General features: G+C 35.3%; 1 protein-coding gene across 1 annotated transcript in view; it reads left to right on the top strand.

Annotated features, from left to right (window-relative positions):
- LOC110596015 (contactin-associated protein-like 2) overlaps positions 1-21,566 on the top strand; it is a gene marked incomplete at its 5' end in the record, with an annotated part of 72,781 nt that extends 51,215 nt beyond the window's left edge. The window contains 4 exons of the mRNA XM_021714743.1: positions 4,368-4,571; positions 9,085-9,269; positions 17,126-17,269; positions 21,294-21,566. Coding sequence (XP_021570418.1) covers positions 4,368-4,571; positions 9,085-9,269; positions 17,126-17,269; positions 21,294-21,566 — 806 coding nt within the window. The remainder of the gene's footprint in view (positions 1-4,367; positions 4,572-9,084; positions 9,270-17,125; positions 17,270-21,293) is intronic.
- Between the last annotated feature and the right edge of the window lie 1,014 nt (positions 21,567-22,580).

Below are 22,580 nucleotides of genomic sequence, written 5' to 3' on the forward strand. Positions count from 1 at the left end.
GTCTATACTCTCAGAAAGTAAACTGTATGGCACCAAGTATGGTTTTGAGAAGAAACAGTGGAATTTTTCTTTTGCCTTGTTTCAAACACAAATTATGTTTAGACCAGTTTAAGAAGTTTTTGTTGTGTCAGGAAAATAAGATGGAGCAATCCAAAATCTATACTTTAGAAGAGCTTAATGTATGCAGAGGAAAAGATAATTTCAGTATAACATGAAATGTGATATGATAAAATCATGCAAGGTGCTATGGAACAATAGGCAAAGGTTTCACACGGAAAGCTTTCTAGTGGGTGAAGCTTCTCTGATGCTTGGAAGATGCCTAAAAGTAAAGGAACAGAAGAAAACATGACTGTTCATCGAAGAAAGTCACGACAGCATGAGGGAAGGCACTAGGACATTCACAAGGAATTCCGCCAGCTTTTTATCATTAGCATATAAGGAGAAATATAACACTAAAATATGAGGCTGTGGGGGAAGGCTGGAGCTGTATCACTGAAAGTGGTATAGGCCATACTGAAGAGCTTGGGTTTGGATCTTTTCAGCGAAAACCTAATTTTGAAAATATCTTTCTAGTTTTCTGGTGGATACATGTAAGGCAAAAAAGACTGGAGGACGGAATTGTTCATTTAACCGTGTTAATGCAATAGGCAACACAAGAGGTGATGGTAGCCCGGTATAAAAGTAAGCTATGGGTCGGGCTCGGTGACTCAGCCTGTAATCCCAGCACTTTGGGAGGCCGAGGTGAGTGGATTGCCTGCGCCTGCAGGTTGGAGACCGGCCTGGGCAACTTGGCGAGACCTCATCTCTATAATAGATCAAAAATTAGCCAGGGATGATAGCCGGTGCCTATAGTTGCGGCTCCCTGAATGGCTGAGGCGGAAGGATCGCCGGAGCCCAGCAGGGCGATGCTGGGGTGACCGTGAGTGCAACTGCACTCCAGCCTGGGTGACAGAGAGAGACTCCAACTCAAAAAAAAAGAAAAAAAAAAAAAAAAAGCAAGCTATGAGTTTGGAAAATACAGCAGGGCTAAATTTCTCAGGGCTGGCTGAATTCAAATTATTCAAAAATTTAAAAGCTTGTTTCAAAAAGCTGCAACCACTATTCTCATTGAAGAAGTTGGACATAAAAATGATGGTAGATTTTTAGTCAATCAAAATCCTGCTTTTTGGAAAAAAAATTTATGAGATGAGCTTAAAAATATGATATTCAGTAACAAAAACCAAATGTAAAGCTATATACCATATTATCTCTATGTGTACCTATGTACATACATAAATATTCTGTACATGCAATTTAAAACAATCAAGAACAGTACATTATCATTGGTTATTTCAGGAAAGTAGAATCATGCCCTTTTAATTTTTTGCCTTAATCCTTCTTGTTTCTCTCAGATCTTCTACAAGTAAGTGATACATTTTTATAAGAAAACAGGGTTTACATACAAGTAACTTTTAAATACTAATTTGTTGGTGTGCTATATTCAAACACTTTAAAAAGTGATAAATATGATAAATTACATTTACAAATTATATATATATATACATATATATACTCACTTTTATAAGAGCCTTAGTGTATAAAGGTCAATAAAACATATTAATGAGCTAAAACATACAATTTTCTTACACTATAAATATTTTATTACCCAAAGCTCAAACTATGATACGATCATGCTATCATGGTACATTTTGGGTCATGACTAAATGAAATGAAATTCTCCTCTTTCTCTCTCTCCCTTTCTCCCTCTCTTTCACTCCCTTTCTTCTTCTATCACTCTCTCTCTCTCACACACACACATATGCATACACACATATGCTTATATTTCATGTATGATTCCATATATTACATAGATGGATAGATAAGTAGGTAAATGTACAAAATCTTTGATATGCGTCAACTTATTATCCATTAACATTGGTGATCTCGTGGCTAGGATCCACTTTTTACTTTCTATATTTCTGTATTGTCTAATTTCTTTTAACAATAAGCATAGTTTGTAGTAAAAGCAAATATATATTTTAAAATATTAAAATCTTGAGATGGCAAATACTTCTCTAAAATATCTTATTCAAATTTAGTAAGTAAAGACTAAGTAACTATTTTTTTTAAGAAAAGACTTTTCTACCATGATGATTGGATGAATTGGGCATATTACCAGCTCTCTATGTTATTGTTAGAAACAAAATTTTGGAAACACTATGATTTTGCATTCACTTTTTGACTAGCCATTATTGTTGTTCAGATTGCTTAAACAGTTCAATCATACATATTTAATCATTGCATAGAAAACTTAATTCTAGGGAATGATGAGCAATCAGGATAATAGAAGAAAAAAGTGGCCTGTCCCCAAATAAACGCAACATATTATTAGATGCCAAGTGAAATTTTAATGTATTTCTGTCGGAAATTGAGCTAACTCTGATGGATGTTACATGATTGAAATATAATCTCACAGTCTTTAAAAGTGTATGACATGTTTAAGTATAAATTACATATCATAGATTATTTCTAGAAATTTCATAATTTGCCAGCCAGCCCTGAGCTTATATCCACAAGAGAACAGGCTGATAATTTGGATGTATTGAACCCATTCATAGGAAAACTTTTTGTTTTTGCTGTGGATCAATTTCCCGTCTGATCATTGACCACTTAGCTTTTGTAAAATTAGATAGGTCTACATGAATAGCTTTCCTTCTTGTTTTTGTTAACATCTTAAGACAGTCTAAAAAAAATCACCATATCCATCCTTTTTGTCACATTTTCTTATTGCCTTAAATGTAAGGCAGAAAGGCATCAACATCTGCGTGAATCTCTATTCTGTACCTGGAACTGAATGTAGGTTTTGATTTAGGAGAAAGTCTAAGGGATTGAATTCCTTCCTCTCCCTCAGCTCAGGGAACATGTACTTTCTGAGAGATGAATAAGAAATATTTTATGTCAATTAATGTATATAAAGGTGTATTAAACAATGATGTGTCTATTATTCAACTGTCTTTGATATGAAATTGACTACAAAATTACTTTCTAGAGTTTAGAATTTACTCCCTTCTTCCTTTCATTTATTCACTTTTCAAGACAAAAAGTAATTTCTATCAACTGCTGGATTGTAAATTCAACCTGGGATCTGAAAATCAGATTCTACTTTTTTCTCTTCTTTATTTCTCATCACAGATGATAAAGATATTGCCATTGGAATTCAGCTGTGACAGTATAGATGATTAAGCTAAAGTCTAATTGGCTTTGCAGTGTTAGCAGAAGCCAAAATTTAATGGTTGAATTTTTTTCCTCATATTAAAATAAACCTCTGTGATTCACAGTCTCACAGAACAGAATTCTGTTGATTAAGAAAGTCTTTTTTATGGGCAATAAAGAGCTTATTTTAAGAATTAAAACTTAAAGTTTATTTTTTTCTGAACTTTTTATGATGTAACATTGCCCCAGCTATCATTCAAAAGCACAAATATTTGAGATAGTAAAGCAAATGTTTTTAAAGTATGTGAAAGACATTGATGACATAAAAGAAAAGTTTAGATTTAATTTAAAGTAATGTTTGAAATAACTATATTCAAACAATTCATTTCATAAAATTAGGTGAAGTCAAGTAATTGGAATGGGAGATAGTGTACAATAAACAGTAGACGTGGTTATGGCGGCTTTGTTCCTCTTACATTGCCACCACGGGGATTTATCAGGTGGTAAGCTCCACTTACAAGGCGAACCAAAGTATTCCCAGTGGTGATTGAAGTAAACAAATGCCAGGGAACTAGGACATGAAATGAGAAAATATTTCTCTGACAGGCTTTAAACTTGCTATTATTTTCCTCCAATGTCTCCTGGTAGAATTATTTAGCCAGACTTTACTCAAAACCTAGAGGCTAGCTTTGTTCAGGCTTGCAATTCTATGGCAATTAGAACTATCTGGTTCAACCAGGTTTTTTATGACTTAAAAATGAAAAGCTAGCAGCAGTGGATTTTTGACAATATTTTTTGGGATAAAGACTTAATAATGGTAACTAAGCTTCTATTAATATTTGAACTCAATATTTGATCTGAATGGCTGCAATATAACTTCGAACCATTCCATGAATTTTACTTTAATATTACATGATTTTTAATTTATTGTAATATTAAAGCAAAATTTTATATTGATGAAGGCTTTTATGATAATTTTTAAAAATTAACATTCTCTCTAAATCCCACTTAAAATACCCAGTCAATCCAAAGAAGAAATAGAATGAGAACCCAAGACTCTAGATTTCTCATGAAAAGCATATCTTTAATTCTCATTTAAACTGTGCAGAAACCCATTGGAAGTGGATGATAGCATACAATAACTGAACTGAAATGTTTTTCCCTTTTTTTTTTAGGGGCTGATGTTATCAACTTTGATGGTCATGTTGTGCTACCATATAGATTCAGAAACAAGAAGATGAAAACACTGAAAGATGTCATTGCCTTGAAATTTAAAACCTCTGAAAGTGAAGGAGTAATTTTGCATGGTGAAGGCCAGCAAGGGGATTACATCACTTTGGAACTGAAAAAAGCCAAGCTGGTTCTCAGTTTAAACCTAGGTATATCCTGACTATTGCTACCATTCTTTGTGTTATTCATATTCCCTTTAGGATAATGTTAATGCTTAAATTCTTAAAATGTAAATTGTAGAAAGAGTTCTCATTGCATTGTCAGTTCATTCTTAATCCATAGTGGTTGGTATAGAATGATATATCTATTCACTCAAGAAATGGTTATCAAACACCTGTACTGTATAAGGCGCTATGTTAGCCTTAGGCATACAGCAGGGAACAAAGAGGCAAAGTGCTTAAACTCATAAAGTTTGTGACTGAGCAGAGGAATCAGACACTATATCATCTATCATTTTTATTTTAAAACAACTAAACAAAAAGAAATAACTTCAAATAATAAATATTATGAAGTCAGTAAAATAGGTGAAGATGATAAGGAAAATAGGTTAATATGCCCTTTTCAGAGGCACTGGGGCCAATGTTAGAATGAATAGTGAGGAAACTCCTCTCTAAGGAGAAAATATTCAAGCTAAGATTCGAGTGATAAAAAGAAACTAGCCATGAACCATCAAAAGGAAAGAGTTTCATAGGGAGGGATCATTGAAGACGACGGGTTGGCATGCGAAAGAAACAAGGAGGCTGATGTGAATAAAAGCAGTGAGTTATTAAGATAGAAGATGAAATCCAAGAGGAGGAAATTGACCAATTTCGGTGGTTTCCTGCAGGGTATGGTAGAGTATTAGATATTATTTTAAGAATGGGGAGGTGTTGGAAGACTTTCAACTGTATGGCATCTTAATTTTAAAAGTGCACTGAGATTTGTGTAAGAATTGTGCCTGCATGAGTGTCAAAGCAGGACTTCTGCATGGTTGGGAAAGAGGGCTGACTTGCACAAGGTGGTTGTCAGTGGTAATGCAGAGAAATGTGTCGATTAGGGACATTATTTTAGTGGTAAATTCAGCATGACTTGTGATGGATTCTATATGGCATTAGAAGTAAAAAGTAGAAATAGAGAATGATTCTTAGGCTTTGAGCTTGGGTGCTAAATGGACATTAATGCCATTTTTAGAAATAGAGAAAACTTTAGGAGAATATCTGGGGATCCATCTAGACATAGTTCATTAGAGTTGGTTATTAAATATCTAAGTACAACTTTCTGTAATGGAGTTGCATATATGAGATTGACAGGAAAAGGTGCTCATACAATGGAGACTAAGAAGAAGTAGACAGTGAATAGGAAGAAATAAAGAATAAAGAATAGCATCACAGAGACCTAGGAAATAAGAGAAGTTGTCAAATGTATTGAATTCATCTAAAATGTCACATAAGGTGAAGACAGAGAAGTGAATATTGGTTTTGACAACATGGAGGCTATTGTTAATTTACTCTCAGTGGACTGGAAAGAACAGAAGTTTCATTGATTTTTTTAATAGGTTAAAAAAAGAAGGAGGGATGTGGATATAAATATCTTGAATACAGCCAGTTAGAAATGAAGGAAGCAAACAAATGAAATGTTGGCCAGAGAAAGATAAATTTAACTCAGTTATTGTTTTGTTTTGAGTTTTTGTTGTTTTTAAGTGAATAATACTAATGTATGTTTGTATATGGATAATGCAGGTAGAATTTACTTAAATCTAAAGAAAAGATCAACAACATGGGTACTAGCATTCAAAATTACAATTCGTGCAAAGTAATGGAAATAATAGCATTTATAAAAAAAAAAGAAAGAAAGAAAAAGTCACACAAAAACCTGGGTCACTTAAGAATACAAATTATGAGCTGGGCTCGGTGGCTCAGCCTGTAATCTCGCGCCTTTGGGAGGCTGAGGTGAGTGGATTGCCTGAGCCCGCGGGTTCGAGACCCGCCTGGGCAGCGAGACCTCATCTCTACAATAAATCAAAAAATCAGCCAGGCGTGGTAGTGCGTGCCTGTAATTCCGGCTACTTGGAAGGCTGAGGCGGAAGGATCGCCGGAGCCCAGCAGGTCGAGGCTGCGGTACGGCCACTGCACTCCAGTCTGGGCGACAGAGTGAGACTCCAACTCAAAAAAAAAAAAAAACTAAATTAAAACTGTGGAATGAAAATATAAATAGTATATCATTATTTTATATTAAATATATATGCATGAGCATACGTGTAACATTTATGTATATAATTAAATGTATGTACAGACGTGTGTTGCTTAACAACAGGGACACGTTCTAAAAAATGCTGTGTTAGGCAATTTTAATCTAGGTGTGCGAACATCATAGAGTAAACTCACACAAACCCAGATGGCATTAATCTACTACACACCTAAACTAGATAGTATAGTCTATTGCTCCTAGTATAGTCTATTGCTTTTCGGCATGTTACTGTACTGAATACTGTAGGATCTTTGTAGAATTATGGTATTTCCATTTTGATACATGAAAAAGGTACAGTAAAATTTTTATATTAAGTCTATGTGACCACCATCGTGTATGAAGTCCGTCATTGACAGAAATGTCATTACACAGTACATGACTAAACATGAAAAAAACATCTGGAAGGAAATAAGCCAAACTATTTTTAGCCGTGGAAATGATTTTACATTCTATTTTACTTGTTAATTCTTCATAATATTCTCTACTTGTAAGAAGTAGCATGCATTCATTGTGCTACCTGGGGGGAAATAGCCTGACATTATTCTTTTTTTTTTTTTTTTTTTTGAGTTGGAGTCTCACTCTGTCGCCCAGACTGGAGTGCAGTGGCCGCTCCCAGCCACTGTAGCATTGACCAGCTGGGCTCCGGCGATCCTTTCTCCTCAGCCTTCCGAGTAGTCGGAATTACAGGCATGCGCTACCCATGCCCGGCTCATTTTGATTTATTGTAGAGATGAGGTCTCGCCAAGTTGCCCAGGCGGGTCTCGAACCTGCGGGCTCAGGCAATCCACTCACCTCAGCCTCCCAAAGGCGCGGAATTACAGGCTGAGCCACCAAGCCCGGCTTGAAATTATTCTTAAAACAAGATTCAACAGAGGGAAAGACAAAAGGGTGAAGGGAGAGGAACCAGAAACAAAATATAAATATTTTTGTAAAAATATGCACTTGTGCATGCATACCCCCATAGAAGTTGAATTATATCTAAAAATGTTTACTTTTTTAAAGCGTTCTTTTTTTAAAAAAAATATGAAACATGTAGAGTAACCTTTTAAAATCAACTGTGGTTTATATAGAGGTGTGGCATTACTGTTTTGAAACAAGTAACTGACTATATGACCTTACCAAAAAAGGTTTATTACCTTTTCACTGAAAAGCAGTTTACTGACATTTTATTGACTGACTAGAATTTAGCCAGATAAATAAATCCACTCCAGTATTTACAGTTAGTATTTTCTGTGATTATCTAAATATCTGACATACTTGTCTGCTGCTCAGTCTTCTAATATAAATATTTAAACTAATAAAACTCAGTATGACCTTTCACTTAGATTGTTCCCACTTTTCTTTCTCTCTTTCCCTCCTCCTCTTTTCTCTCCTTCATTTTTTATTCACACATGCAATCACTATTACACATCAAAATTTGATTTCATTACCATACATGAAGAAAAGATTATCTAGGAAGACTGAGATTATGTACAACCTAGGGATCATTAGCATACTAAATGTCAAAAGAGAAAGAAAAAAAGAAAGACATTTTAATGTGATTATTATGCTTCATTTCTATTTTGCTATTTATTTTGAAACCATATTATGTTTTTATAGCATTTAATTTTGCCTGACCATGAAAAGAAATACTTGATTAAACAAAATAAAAGAATGAAATGAAACATGTTAACCACATCAAGAGATTAACTTAGTAAACATTTTAGATTCTAATGACCTTTTACTCTTACTTATAGTTTTGTTGCTATTTAGATCATATTTCAAAACTAGGTCAATGCTACCTATGTATTTCTGCATGTTTTTATTTTAATTTAAAAAATAAGTAAATTTTATGCCATTAACTACTATATAGTGCTTACTTTGCAACAATGACTTTTGGAGTCAACAAAAACTGAAACTTGTCATGTTGTGTCGTCTTGATCAATAATGATAACAGTAATAAAAGATTAACAGGCACAGTTATGCTGTCTATAAGCCTGGAAGTATAATAAATTATTTACCTATACTAACTCACTTAATATTCAAGCAACTTTATAAAGCAGAGACTCATTTTATATATGAGCAAACAGAGACCCAGAGTACTCATCAATTTCCCCAGGATGTACACCGAGCTGTTGGTGGAGCCAGCATCAGAACGCAGCATGGGGATGTCAAAGCCCATGTAATGATGATGTTGGAAGGAATTTACCAAAATTTAGCAGAATCCCTGGCACAGTCAGACTACACTCATTTTTTTTTCTTTTTAAGGGAATAGACTTTTTTCCATCTGTATTATCTTTTACATACTGTGTTTTTAAATGTAGTTACTTGTGGGTTATCTTCAATGGATAGAGTTTTGATGGAATGTCAGCCCTAGGTCTTGTAAATGAAAGATCTTCTGCTACAGGAAGTTGGTCATGGGATCATTGGCTTGTTTCTTTTTTACTCCTTTGACAGGAAGCAACCAGCTTGGCCCCATATATGGCCACACATCAGTGATGACAGGAAGTTTGCTGGATGATCACCACTGGCACTCTGTGGTCATTGAGCGCCAGGGACGGAGTATTAACCTCACCCTGGACAGGAGCATGCAGCACTTCCGTACCAATGGAGAGTTTGACTACCTGGACTTGGACTATGAGGTACATGTGGTGATGACATATAAATTGCAATAAATATCCAACAACTGCCTCAGTCTCCTACTGTATTTTTGTATTGTTGTTACTCATATACCTACCTATACCATTTTCATTTTCTTCTCAAAGAGAAACTTACAATTTTAAAACCTACTTTATACATGCGTGTTATTTTATTTATTTTTAAATTTGCAACCATGAGTATTGTTTTAAGAATCTTATACCCGAGCCGGGCTCAGTGGCTTAGCTTGTAATCCCACGTCTTTGGGAGGCTGAGGTGAGTGGATTGCCTGAGCCCGCGGGTTCAAGACCCGCCTGGGCAGGCGAGACCTCATTTCTACGATAAAATCAAAAAATTAGCCGAGCATGGTAGCACATGCCTATAATTCCGACTACTTGGAAGGCTGAGGTGGAAGGATCGCCGGAGCCCAGCGGCTCGAGGCTGCGGTGACCGGGAGCGGCCTCTGCACTCCAGTCTGGGCGACAGAGTGAGACTCCAACTAAAAAAAAAAAAAAAAAAAAAAGAATCTTATACCCAAGTAATAATTTAAATAGAGGGACCATATTAACAGGGACATTTAATAAGTTCAGGATAAATTAATTTGTAATATTTTCACTGGTAGTTAATTATGCTAGTAATTCCCCTTGAGAATGTGCAGTATGTTATATATAAAGGGTCGTCATATTTATTACAAAGTATTGAATAGAAAATCCTAGTTTCTGGTTTATATTAAATCATTTATAAACTCATGACTGTAGATGGGTATTTGATGAGTTTATCTTCTCAGGTATAATTGTCATTAAAGAAAGAAAGTAGTAAAGAGATTGTTCACTAATAAAAAGACAAAATTTACTCTCCTAATAATTAGAAATTTAAAAATAATCGATGATATTGTTAAAAATATATTTCCATAACTTACTAGTAGACAGATCAGGTATGGTTTTTTTTTTTTTTTTGAGTTGGAGTCTCACTCATTTCCCAGGCTGGAGGGCAGTGGCATGCTCACAGCCGTCACAGCCTCTACCTGCTGGCCCCAGGCTATTCTTCTGCCTCAGCCTTCCAAGTAGCTGGAACTACAGGTGCCTGCCACCATGCCTGGCTAATTTTTTTATTTATGATAGAGACAAGGCCTCACCAAGTTGCCCAGAATGGTCTCAAACCCCTGGACTCAGGCAATCCTCTTGCCTTGGCCTCCCAAAGTAATGTAATTACAAGCTTGAGCCACCATCCCTGACTTGTTTTGTTTTTGAGACAGGTTTTACTCTATTTCACAGGTTGAAGTGCAGTGGCATTATCTCAGCTCACTGCAGCTTCGAACTCCTGGGCTCAAGTGATCTTCCTGTCTCAGCCTCCCAAGTAGCTGGGACTACAGGCATGCATTACCACGCCCAGCTAATTTTTTAATTTTTGGAGAGATGAGTGTTTTACTTTGTTGCCCAGGTTGATCTCGAATTCCTGGCCTCAAGCTATCCTCCCCCTCAGCCTCCCAAAGTGCTGGAATTACAGGCATGAGCCTCTTCACCCTGCCCATATCAGGTTTTTAAATAAATTATTTGGAGAGCAATTCAACCTTAAATGTCCATCAAAATTGTTAATTATATATAAAGACAAGAGTTGCTCAGAAGATGTTTGTCACAGTGTTATGTCTATTACAAAAAGAAAGATAACACTACACGTACAAAAGCATCCTAAAGGTAAAATGAAAAGGATTAAATATTACTCAGTCAGAGGTTTTCAAACTCTTTCAGTTCATGGAGTCTTTAGTGTCTTAGAATGTTTTCCATAACAGTACTAGACTATCAGGTTCAAAGAACTTAAAAATTTATATCCTAAATCTTTGGCAGCCATTTAAAGAAATACATGTAAAATAAAAGAAATAATTTTATTTCACTCTTAAATAGCAGTAATAATTGGTTAAGTAATAATGGGTTAAGTGCTCTTCTACAGCACACTTGTCAGATTTTAGAATCAGATTGACATCAACAACCTAGTTTTTTGTTCCACTTTTAACTTTATGTGATACTCTGTTTTAAACAGAGTAATGACAAAAAAAGCCCAACCTCACAAAGATGGTGCATATTAAAAGGAATGTAGCATGATCTAATGTCAGAACAGTAAACTGCCTCAAGTTAATGTTTCACTCAATGTTCAAACTATGTCAAGTATTGCCTTTTCTTTAAAAATTCAAAATATACTATGGAAATCTGTGAATTAGCAGTGCCACCTTAGTGTTTCTTGGCATCCAGTCTTGAAATTGCAGGTATGTACCTGTACATGTGTGTGTTTTATCTATATTTATACATCAAATTTTAAGAATGTGAAATATGGGCCGGGCTCAGTGGCTCAGTCTGTACTCCCGCGCCTTTGGAAGGCTGAAGTGAGTGGATTGCCTGAGCCTGCGGGTTCGAGACCCACCTGGGCAGCAAGACCTCATCTCTACAATAAATCAAAAAATCAGCCGGGTGTGGTAGCACATGCCTGTAATTCCGGCTACTCGGAAGGCTGAGGCGGAAGGATCGCCAGAGCCCAGCAGGTCGAAGCTGCGGTGGCTGGGAGCGGCCGCTGCACTCCAGTCTGGGCGACAGAATGAGACTCCAACTCAAAAAAAAAAAAAAAAAAAGAATGTGAAATATAAAATAATAAGTGGAAAGAACAGGATTATTAGCTGTGTTTTCGATTTTCTTGATATACTTAAATAGTTTCTAAAACTTTTGCAATATGAATACACTATATACGTATATCCCTAAATAAAAATTTAGAATAGAATATACTGTATAAATACTGAGGGAGACTTCATTAACATAATATAAAGTGTCCTGAATTTGAATCTGTTTCTACACCTTACTGGTTGTGTTATAGTGGACAATTCATATTCCCTGTCTGTAAAATGAATATAATAGCATATTTCCTATAGAGTTATATGAGGAGACATCAGGAAGGAGTAGAAAATATATATATATATAAGTTAATATTACTTAGACTGTATATGACAGATGCAAGTTTATTCTCTTTTATATAAAAGGAGCCTAGAGATATATGGCCCTACGATCCAGGGCTGTTCCATTGTCATTTAATTTAAGGTTATAGGGAAATAATTTTCTCTCTACTCTTTATAAATATCTCTTTCAAGAAAATTGATTGTGGAAATAAAAAATAATGTGAAAATCCCAGAAATTTCTATGTTCTCTAAATTAGTATAAATCTTGACTCATGTGACTTGTCTCCTGATGTATGAGTGATCTTAAGGATGAATTATTTATCTTCCATTAATAAACTTTGAACTATCATAGAAGAGGTGAGAAATCCTGGAACGTTAGCAATGGGCAAACATAATTTCAATTCTCAAAAAACAGAATTAAAAATTTGGGGTCATAGATCCTATTGAGTTTTTGATGAAGTCTATAAATATTCATGCACACACAACACTTTCCATATGGGGTCCACCGTTCCATGGACACTTTGAAGCCCATCTCTATACAATACTATGTTTAGGATCTTCAACTGAAGACTACAAATGCCTGGGAAACATTTGTTAGAGAGAGACACTAGGAAGAAATTTAAATTTATGGAGAAAGAATCAGGATAGATGTAACTTATTCCTGGCTACTGACTTATTACCGTCTTAGATACTGCAATTATTGGCATAAGCTGTATTATAAGTGGTTGTGCCTACCTTTATATTTCTACAATTTTATCTCAGTAGAAAGGGACTCCCTTTGTTTATTTGTTTAGACAAACTTGAGGGCTATATTAAAGTTAGTCTCTCAGTGTTGTGGGATTTATCTCCTTGATGTTTCCACACATTAACTAGACACATCTCATATACTACATGAAAATTAGTTTAAAATATAAAATAATACAAATTATATAATGTTCATACCAATGTATTTAAAGACTTTAGCTTAAAGGAACAGAAACCTGGTCTTATCTTCACAAAGTCTGAAGATGGTATATACTGCTTCCCCAAGATTACGCTGCTTCTGTTATTCCAGAGTGGTTTAAGGCCATGGACATTGAGACTTAAGAGCAAGGATGTGCCAGTAAATGCTTAACGACTGACTCTCTAGGGAGGAAGGGAGAAATCTTCTGATATGTAAGATTTGTTAATTTTCATGATGTGAATTCTGTACCATGGTTGATTTCATCCTACCAACATGACAGCACTGAGCAGCAAGGTGGTAAGGGTTGCCCAATAGCACAGCATTTCCATCATATAGACACAATAAGTGTAAATAACCTCAAGAACACATATGACAGTAAAAAGTATATATGAGTTCTGAGCAGTTATTTATCTTGTATTTATTGTAATTTGTTTCATTTCTAGCTTATATAATTTAATTGTTAATAATAGCTCTGTTTGACAGTCAGTTCTCATGAGCCAGAATGGGTAGGGTCCAGCACAGCACTGCCAGGGGTAAATTCAATATACCTATTACCATTCCTAGAGATGAATATTATGAAAAAAACAACAGAATGCAAGCTAACTCCTTAACCTCACTCAGGGTGGACATTTATCATAGGCCTAGGAGTTTACCTCATCCCTTTCTCTCTAACTGTGTACACTACGAGGTAGGCCAGTCACCACCTGCAGTTAGCCTGATAGCCACAGGATAAGCAGAGACTGGTATGGTGACGCACAGATGTGCATCACTTCATTTTTCCTCCTCCAAGCCAATGAAACCAAAGGGCAGAACAACAAAATGGTGTTTGGCCTAGATTCTCTCTGTTCTTCAGCTAAATTCCAGAACACACCCGCAGTGAAAATTCTGCTGTTTTCTTTTGCAATACAGCTCTGCCAGGAAAGTAGAGAAATGACTCCCTCTTGACCATGGCATACCCACAGACTGGCTGGTAGGAAAATCAATCACATAGACTCAAACAGGAGCAGAAGCCTGAGTTTTAATCCCTTTCTGCTCCTTACTGGTTGTGTGACTGGATAATTCATATTCCCCTTCTATGAAATAAGTATAATAGTACATTTCTCATAGGTTTATGTAAGGAGGCAAAAGAATATAATTGGAAAAATATGTGTGTGTATATACACACACATACATACATATGCTAAGATTTCTTAGGCTGTATATCACAGATGCATACTTAGGCTTTTATATATAAAAAGAATCTGGAGGCAGGTAACAGGTTCAATGACCACTCTGTGGTCATTAAGGCCACTATTCCTTTTAATCTTGCTGTGCTCTTTCCCAACTGCAATTCACTCCAATGTGGCTGCTCACATTCTACTTTGCACTCCAACCAGCAGGAAGGAAGAAGACTAAAGACTAAAGAAGACTACCATCTCCCCTTAGTGACAATTTTGGACTCACACACAACCCTTCCACTTGAATATCATAAAACCAAAACTAGCTTCAAAGAGGTTGATAATTTCTTACATTGACTGTATTTTTTTCCCTAAAGAAGTGAGAAGAAGAAAAAATAGAGATATCTAGCAGCCTCTGTCATACTTTCTAGCTAACAAAGTTGCTAATATGCAGTTATTTCTTTTAAAAGCAAGGTTACTGACTGGCAATATCATTAATAAGTCTATTATATGAACCACAAGCAAATTTATATTAATCTGACAATTGCAACAATTTTTTAAAACTATCAGAACCATTAAGATGTCAGAAAATATTTTGTGGTCCTACCCTTCTTTTTACCAATGACAATACATATTAAGAAAGAGTAAGTGACAATCTAATATCTCATCATTAGTGGCATTAGCAATTGGAGTTAGAACCCAAATAATCATTAGGAATCTCTTACCTTGAGCCTGTAGTGCTTTATCAGGGCACCTTTGATAGGACAGGACGTGTCCCAAGAATTGTTGAAAGCAGAGAAAACATAAGGAGCATTTGAATCATCTTCTCAAAGGAAAATGAAAGACCTAAGTTAAACTGCATATGGAGGCAAGAAACAATATTTTGAAACTTGTATATAGTAATATTGTTCAACATGTGAGACTGTACAAAACAGAAGATTTTATTACTGTCAGATGGGGAAGAAATTGACCAAAGAAATTGTAAGCAGGAAATACCGTACTCCAATTTGTTGTGAAAAACGATTGCCTTTGATATCGGATACACTTACACAATATTTAATATGTTCTGTTCCATTCAACTTGAAAATATTTTTCTAGTAATTCTATTTTAAATTATTCTCTATTTTTTTGCAGTTTTCTAATTCTTAAAAAATATTTGTTTTTTTCTCAATTTTCTCATTTCCTTCTTGTATATAAACTCTGTGGTGAACTATATATAATTCATGTTATATTAAATAAGACCTTGTTTCTTTGTGGGTTTTTTTTTTTTGGTGTTTTTTGTTTTTTGTTTTTTGAGATAGGGTCTTGCTTTGTTGGCTGAGGCTGGTCTTAAACTCTTGTGCTCAAGTAATCCTCTGGCTTCAGCCTCCCAAGTAGCTGTAACTACAGGAATGCACTCCCATGCCCACATTTGCTTTGGGTTTTTTTGGTTTTTTTTTTTTTTTTGAGTTGGAGTCTCACTCTGTCGCCCGGACTGGAGTGCAGTGGCCGCTCCTGGCCACCGCAGCCTCGACCTGCTTGGCTCTGGCAATCCTTTCACCTCAGCCTTCCAAGTAGCCGGAATTACAGGCATGCGCTACCACGCCCGGCTGATTTTTTGATTTATTGTAGAGAGGAGGTCTCGCTGCCCAGGCGGGTCTCAAACCCGCGGGCTCAGGCAATCCACTAACCTCAGCCTCCCAAAGGCGCAGGATTACAGGCTGAGCCACCGAGTCCAGCTTGTTTTGTTTTTTACTATTGCTTCACAAACTATCAGTTTGTATTTCTCCTCCAAACTAATTAAGCTTTTTAAATGCCATGACACTAAATAATAGAACATGAGCGTCCTTGAAAATACAAAGCAGGATCTTTCCCTCCTGCATCAAATGTGAAGTCCTGACATTTAAAAGTATCATAACTATTGCTTTCATTTTCAAAAATATTTAAGAAACAATTATAATAGTAATATGAGTAATAATTTAAAAGAGACATAACATTTGGATCATATATCTTGATATTATAACTCTGATTAACAGTTGGCTTAACTTTCTAGTAATTCACTCTTAGTAGTAAATGATATTATTGGCCATACATATATTACATATTACTTTTTATTGTATGAAATTTAATGCTACAATAGAATACATATTCAAAACTGTATTTAAAAATACGTTCTTTCTATATGCAATAATAGCCAGAGAAGCACAATAAGTAACATTGTCCTTATTTCTTAGGATTTTAAAACTCTTTATTATCTTTAAGCCTGTACTGCTCAACTTATAGCTCCAAAGTCCTAGGAGATTTCTAAAAATATAGTAAAACTATTTTATTTCTTTATTCAAAATAATGAACTTTTGACTCTAATGGCCATTCAGCTGCAAGTCTACATAGAATAAATATAATATAATATTTCTTGCTTTGGGCTGTAGTTTTATTACATTAGTACTGATTATTTCATAATTACTAGAGACATGTATTGATAATATGCCTTTGAATGATAAACACAAAATATATTTTTAGAATTATTTAATGAAAGGATTTTGCCAGATAAAATGATGATTTAAAACATTCTCAAGAACAATTATAAAATGTCTTTTGGGTTGTAAAAATGCAAAGAATTTTTATTTTCTTGTTTAAGTTATAATCTAGGTATCAGAATTAATGATTCAATTATGCACTTTAATAACAATTTAATGTGCAACAGAATTTGGAGGCCGAATACTATAATATTTATATATTTTGATTGAGGTAAAGATACTTGGCATTGGCTGTATTCATAGATTTTTTTTCTAGTTTATTGTAATACAGTGTGGATGTTTACATTTTATTTTATTTTTCTCACAGATAACCTTTGGAGGCATACCTTTCTCTGGCAAGCCAAGTTCCAGTAGTAGGAAGAATTTCAAAGGCTGTATGGAAAGCATTAACTACAATGGCATCAACATTACTGATCTTGCCAGAAGGAAGAAATTAGAGCCTTCAAATGTGGTAAGAATTCTCGTCCCTAAAATATTGGTCCATAAAATCAAAAATCAAGGAATTTTTTTTTGTTTTTTATGGAGTACTGAACAACAACAAAATCATCATAATTTTTATCATATCTTCACTGGGTTCAATAACATAAAACACATTTTAGAGTTGCCTGAAATTGTGTATATACTTGATATTCTGTAAGAATTAGCCTGGAATAGATGGTAGGGGTTAATCAAATAGGGCGCAGACTGTCATACTCAGTGTTTCAGGATTGCCCATGGCAGGAAAGCACATCAGTGCAAGCTTCCTCCCAGCGGTTCCACAATTCTTAAATTGGCAGCACCATGTTTTCAAATGTTTGATTACACATGCTCTGTGTTTTTTTGTTTGTGATTTAACTTAATGTTTTAACAGTTTTTAAACTAGGGACTTAATTATATTTATTCTTATGTTTTCAGAGTTCAAATGTGCATATAAATACCATATTGTCAAACCTCTAATCATACTAAATATTATACATTAAATAAAGTTTGATTTCTACTGGACAGTAAAGTTGTGCCACAGATGCTCACAGTGGTTTTCTTCTGCCTCTTGTGTGAGTGGGTGTCAGATTTAACTATGGGGTTGATGCATAAGTTCGTGGCGTTTTTGCTTGCCTATTGAATACAAAAGTTGCCCAATGCTTGATTGGCCACAGTTCATCACATTCACCAATTCTCGGGTTGACTGACTATGGATCATCATGGATTAAAGTGTTTAAATGGTTTTCATCAAAGCCCGATGGCATTCCTGAACATGGAGAATCACTGAGGTCAAAGTGACCCTCGTTGAAACGACAAACCATTTTCTCTCTGTGCTTTCCCCAATGCCATTCTCCCCATACAGAACACAGATGCTTCGAGCCACCTCCACTGCCTTTACACCTCTGTTAAACTTAAAAAGAAGAATATATCAGAAGTGTTCATTTCTTTTCCACTTGACACTCCATCTTCTTTAGCCCACAAATGGCACTTTCTTCGAATCTGCAAAATGCAAGGCATATTCGCAAGCACGAATATGGAGTGGACATTATCATTCCAAATGACAAATGCCAAACCATAAACAAACTCCCAGCACTGCAGTGTTGCCATGTCAAAAGTAAACACTACAAACTTATGCATCAGCACAATAGATTTCAGAAAGAAGAGCAAAACCAGCCTCAGCACACCTGCCTCCCCAGGAAACTCCTTAGAATCCCTGAAAGATATTAGCTTAATAATTAATATATGAGACAGTGTGGCAATTTCTGAAAGAACTAGAAGTTGACCTTCCATATGACCCAGCAATTCGTCTATTGGGACTATACCCGGAGGAACTCAAATCATTCTACAAAAAGATACCTGCACACGTATATTTGTTGCAGCTCTATTCACAATAGTAAAAACATGGAACTAACCATGTTGCCCATCAAAGCTGGACTGGATTTTTAAAAACTGTCATACATAGACACAATGGAATATTATGCAGCCAGAAAGAAGGACAAGCTTATGAACTTTGCAGCAACTTGGATGAATTTGGAGTCGATCATACTCAGTGATCTATCACAGAAACAAAGAACAGAGTACCATATGTTCTCACTCATAAGCGGACCATGAACAATTATAATACTATAAGAAAGGGATTGGCAGTAGTGGGAAACTGTCAGGGAAGGAGGGTGGGATTGGCAGTTGAGGGAAACTGCTAGGGGAGGAGGAGCATACCTCATTAACAAGGGTACATGCCTAATCAACATTTATATACCTAAACCTGAATTGTACCCCACATCTTTATAATAAAAAAAGAATTAATATGTGAATTCCCTATAATTCTATGAGATCGGGGCTACTTTAGCCTAGAAATCTTATTTGGGAGAGGCAATTTCAGAGACCCACACTTATGAGAAGATATTAGAAGTTAATAACGTCATGAGTTTTGCCCTGTGCTCTGAAAGAACTCTGACGGTCTTGTGGCCTCACATTTGAGCTTAGGGTTTTCATCAAATGATTAGAAGGAATGGAAATCACTAAATGAATAAACAGAGTTCAGGTTGAATATAAGAAATTTTAAAACATGAGTTTAATGCAAAATGATTCTTTAATATTTTTTAAATGATAAATTTATACTAATAATTAAAAATTAAACTATGAAGTTTTCTCACAAAGTATAATGACTATAGAGAAAAATAGTAATAACTCCATTTATAGGCAACAGGCACTCTGCTAGGCATGCTACAAACATTTTTGATAATCTGAAAACACTGAAAAAAGATATGAACATTTTGAGAATGTGAATATTGAGATTTTTCATAGAAAGTAATTTTCCAAAGTGACTGTGGGTAACAGACATAGATTTATATTATTTGACTCCAGAGGCAATAGTCTTCTTCCAAGCTGTACTATTTCTTATATAGAGCAGTATTGTCTAGCTAGCTAGCTAGCAAGCTATCATCTTTCTATCATCTATCTACTATTTTAAGCTTTGGATAAAATGTCACCAGGGCCCTTTTGTTTTCGCAGAAAGTGTCGCTTGAGATAGAAAGGTACAGAATCCAAATAACCAGAATCCAGTTTACATTATTGACCCCTCTAAGAAGAGGCAAAATATTATTTCTGCCCAAACTTCACCATTAGTCCATGTACTCATCTGGTACCCAAACTAAAGTGAATTGCACTATGGAGACTTATTCTCAAATCAACTGGACCTGCAAACTGTATTGTGGTTATAAATGCTGTTTCAAGCCTGGATGGCAAAAATATTTACTAAAGCACAAGTGGCCTGTAGTTATATTCTATTTTAATAAATAATTTTGAGTCAAAATATACATACAAAAAAAAATCTTAGGCAGGATAGCGACAAGTAGGACATTCTGCAAGCAGGCCTACAAAGGCAAATATTTATAGAAAACATTTGCTTTCAAAGATGTCAGGTGCTGATATTTCAGTGAAATTACCTCAGCACTCATCCCAACCCCTCTCTTCACACCTTCCCAATCCCTCATTATGCATTGGCTCCTGAATCAGAACCATTATTCAGGATGGATCTTTAATTTTGTCAAGGAGGTGATCCTCTCAACACAGGTATGTGATCAGTTAGAACATCTCAGTTTTTATGCCTAGACATTTTCATTAGTAAAAGCAAGCATTTAAAAAATAATCATCTGTGAAGGAACAGAACAAATTGAATTTGAGTATTAATTCAGAAAGACAGCCTGCATTACCTTTAATAAATAATGTACTAACATGAACGAACTAGGCATTTATTATATCTATGTGGTGTTGATATATGTATCTTTAAAAGGAATATACTTAGGCACTGTAATATAAAATTTTATGTATATAAATGGTAAATCCATTTGGAGAGGGTCATGCCAAAAAAGGAGGAGTATGGTACTGCTAGATCCACAAGCATTAATGCATTGTGATATAACCACACTTTATGGGAATTTAAATGGGGTTTTGAGTTAGATAATGAAATAATCACAATTATATTGAGACTAAATAATTATTAATAGTTATATGTATATTAGGTATGCAGATAAAATCCAAAGATATTTGCCTCAAAATATCAGTTTTAGAAAGAGCAAACAAACAACCACAGGTCCCATTGAGACCAGGGTAATTGATATATTAAGAAACATTGGCATCAGATATCCAGAAAAGGGCAAAGGTGTCTCTCTCCTTGATACACCTTCTGCCAGCAAAGCCCACAACACACATGTACACATCAAATCTCATGGTCAGCCCACCATATCAGGCTGTCAGACCATCAATTCCACGGTGAAAGCCGCTTGTTATGTCCCACAACTATACAGCCAACTGCTGCACAATACTAGGTCTTACACTTGGTGTAGATTCATGATGATGCATCTGATCGCTGAATCCATGTCATGATACTGCGTGTGAATTTGGCACAGACTCAATCGCTGCTTCAAAATTTGTAGAACTATAGCTTTGTCCACACCTTTACATGGATATTTATTTTGTTTCTTATTTGGCTCAAATTGTGCCTTTCTGTTTTATAGGGAAATTTGAGTTTCTCTTGTGTGGAGCCCTATACGGTACCTGTCTTTTTCAATGCTACAAGTTACCTGGAGGTGCCTGGACGGCTCAACCAGGACCTGTTCTCAGTCAGCTTCCAGTTCAGGACTTGGAACCCCAATGGTCTCCTGGTCTTCAGTCACTTTGCGGATAATTTGGGCAACGTGGAGATTGACCTCACTGAAAGCAAAGTGGGTGTTCACATCAACATCACACAGACCAAGATGAGTCAGATAGATATTTCCTCAGGTCAGTGAAATCTGTTTGATATCTGTTCCTGGAACTGCTATTGTGATTTCCAAAGCTGACATTGTGTTTTGTCTTATTTTGTTGGTGTTACATCCTCGGGATTAGATTTTGATTCAGGTTTCTGTGATACCTATTTAGTTGCACTGTGTGCTGTTTGAATGAGGGAGTCTTAGAAAACTGCTGAGAGGGCAAATCATGGGAGAGAGAGAAAGTTGGTTGAGATTGTCTTACAGCATCAAATTCCTTACAAATGCTAGTCCATACTTAATATAGAAATTACTATTCCTCTTAGTGAATACTTTATGATTTAAAAAACAATATTTATCTTAATAACATATCTGGTATCTTTTGACTTCATGAACATTCAAATATATTTTACTATTAGTAACAAGATTATATTAATTTAATTATAATTTTGAAGAAATATTCCACTGCCAGAATCGAAATTTCGAAATGATCTTGCTAACATTATGTAAATTGTTTTTTTTAAAAAAGACAATACAAGGTGGAATGACAAGATGTGTATATCAATTGAGGAAAGACTGGCTTGACTAAAATTAGGGTAATTTTAAATCTGACATTGTAGTGAGAAGATAAGCTGAGACTTATTCTTATTATTTTAAACAGACTTGGCATCTTTGGAACTTTTTTATTAATATGGTACAAAGAAAGCTGATATTATGAAGTGGTATGTTATAAGCAAAGAAAAATTAGGCACTATATGAGACTGATACATAGGAAAATTTTGTACAAAATTTCTCAGGATGTTATTTGCAACAGTCATGTTTCATTTGTGAGGAACTACTTAGAAATAGGAGACAGAGGAACGTAACATGTCCTGAACTCTTGGTACAGAACTAGCAAATGTTGAGAGAAGTATGACAGAGAGGTCAAGTGCTTAACTGTAGACTCTGATATCTAAATATGCCATGTTCATTCATAGCACCCTATGCATATGCCTGACAGAGTTTCTAACATACTATATTATTTGTGTCCATCTCATTTCCCCTCTAGGCTATGTG

This window comes from Carlito syrichta, unplaced genomic scaffold, assembly GCF_000164805.1.
Source record: "Carlito syrichta isolate Samal-C Ts95f unplaced genomic scaffold, Tarsius_syrichta-2.0.1 Scaffold305746, whole genome shotgun sequence".
Lineage (NCBI taxonomy): Eukaryota > Metazoa > Chordata > Mammalia > Primates > Tarsiidae > Carlito > Carlito syrichta.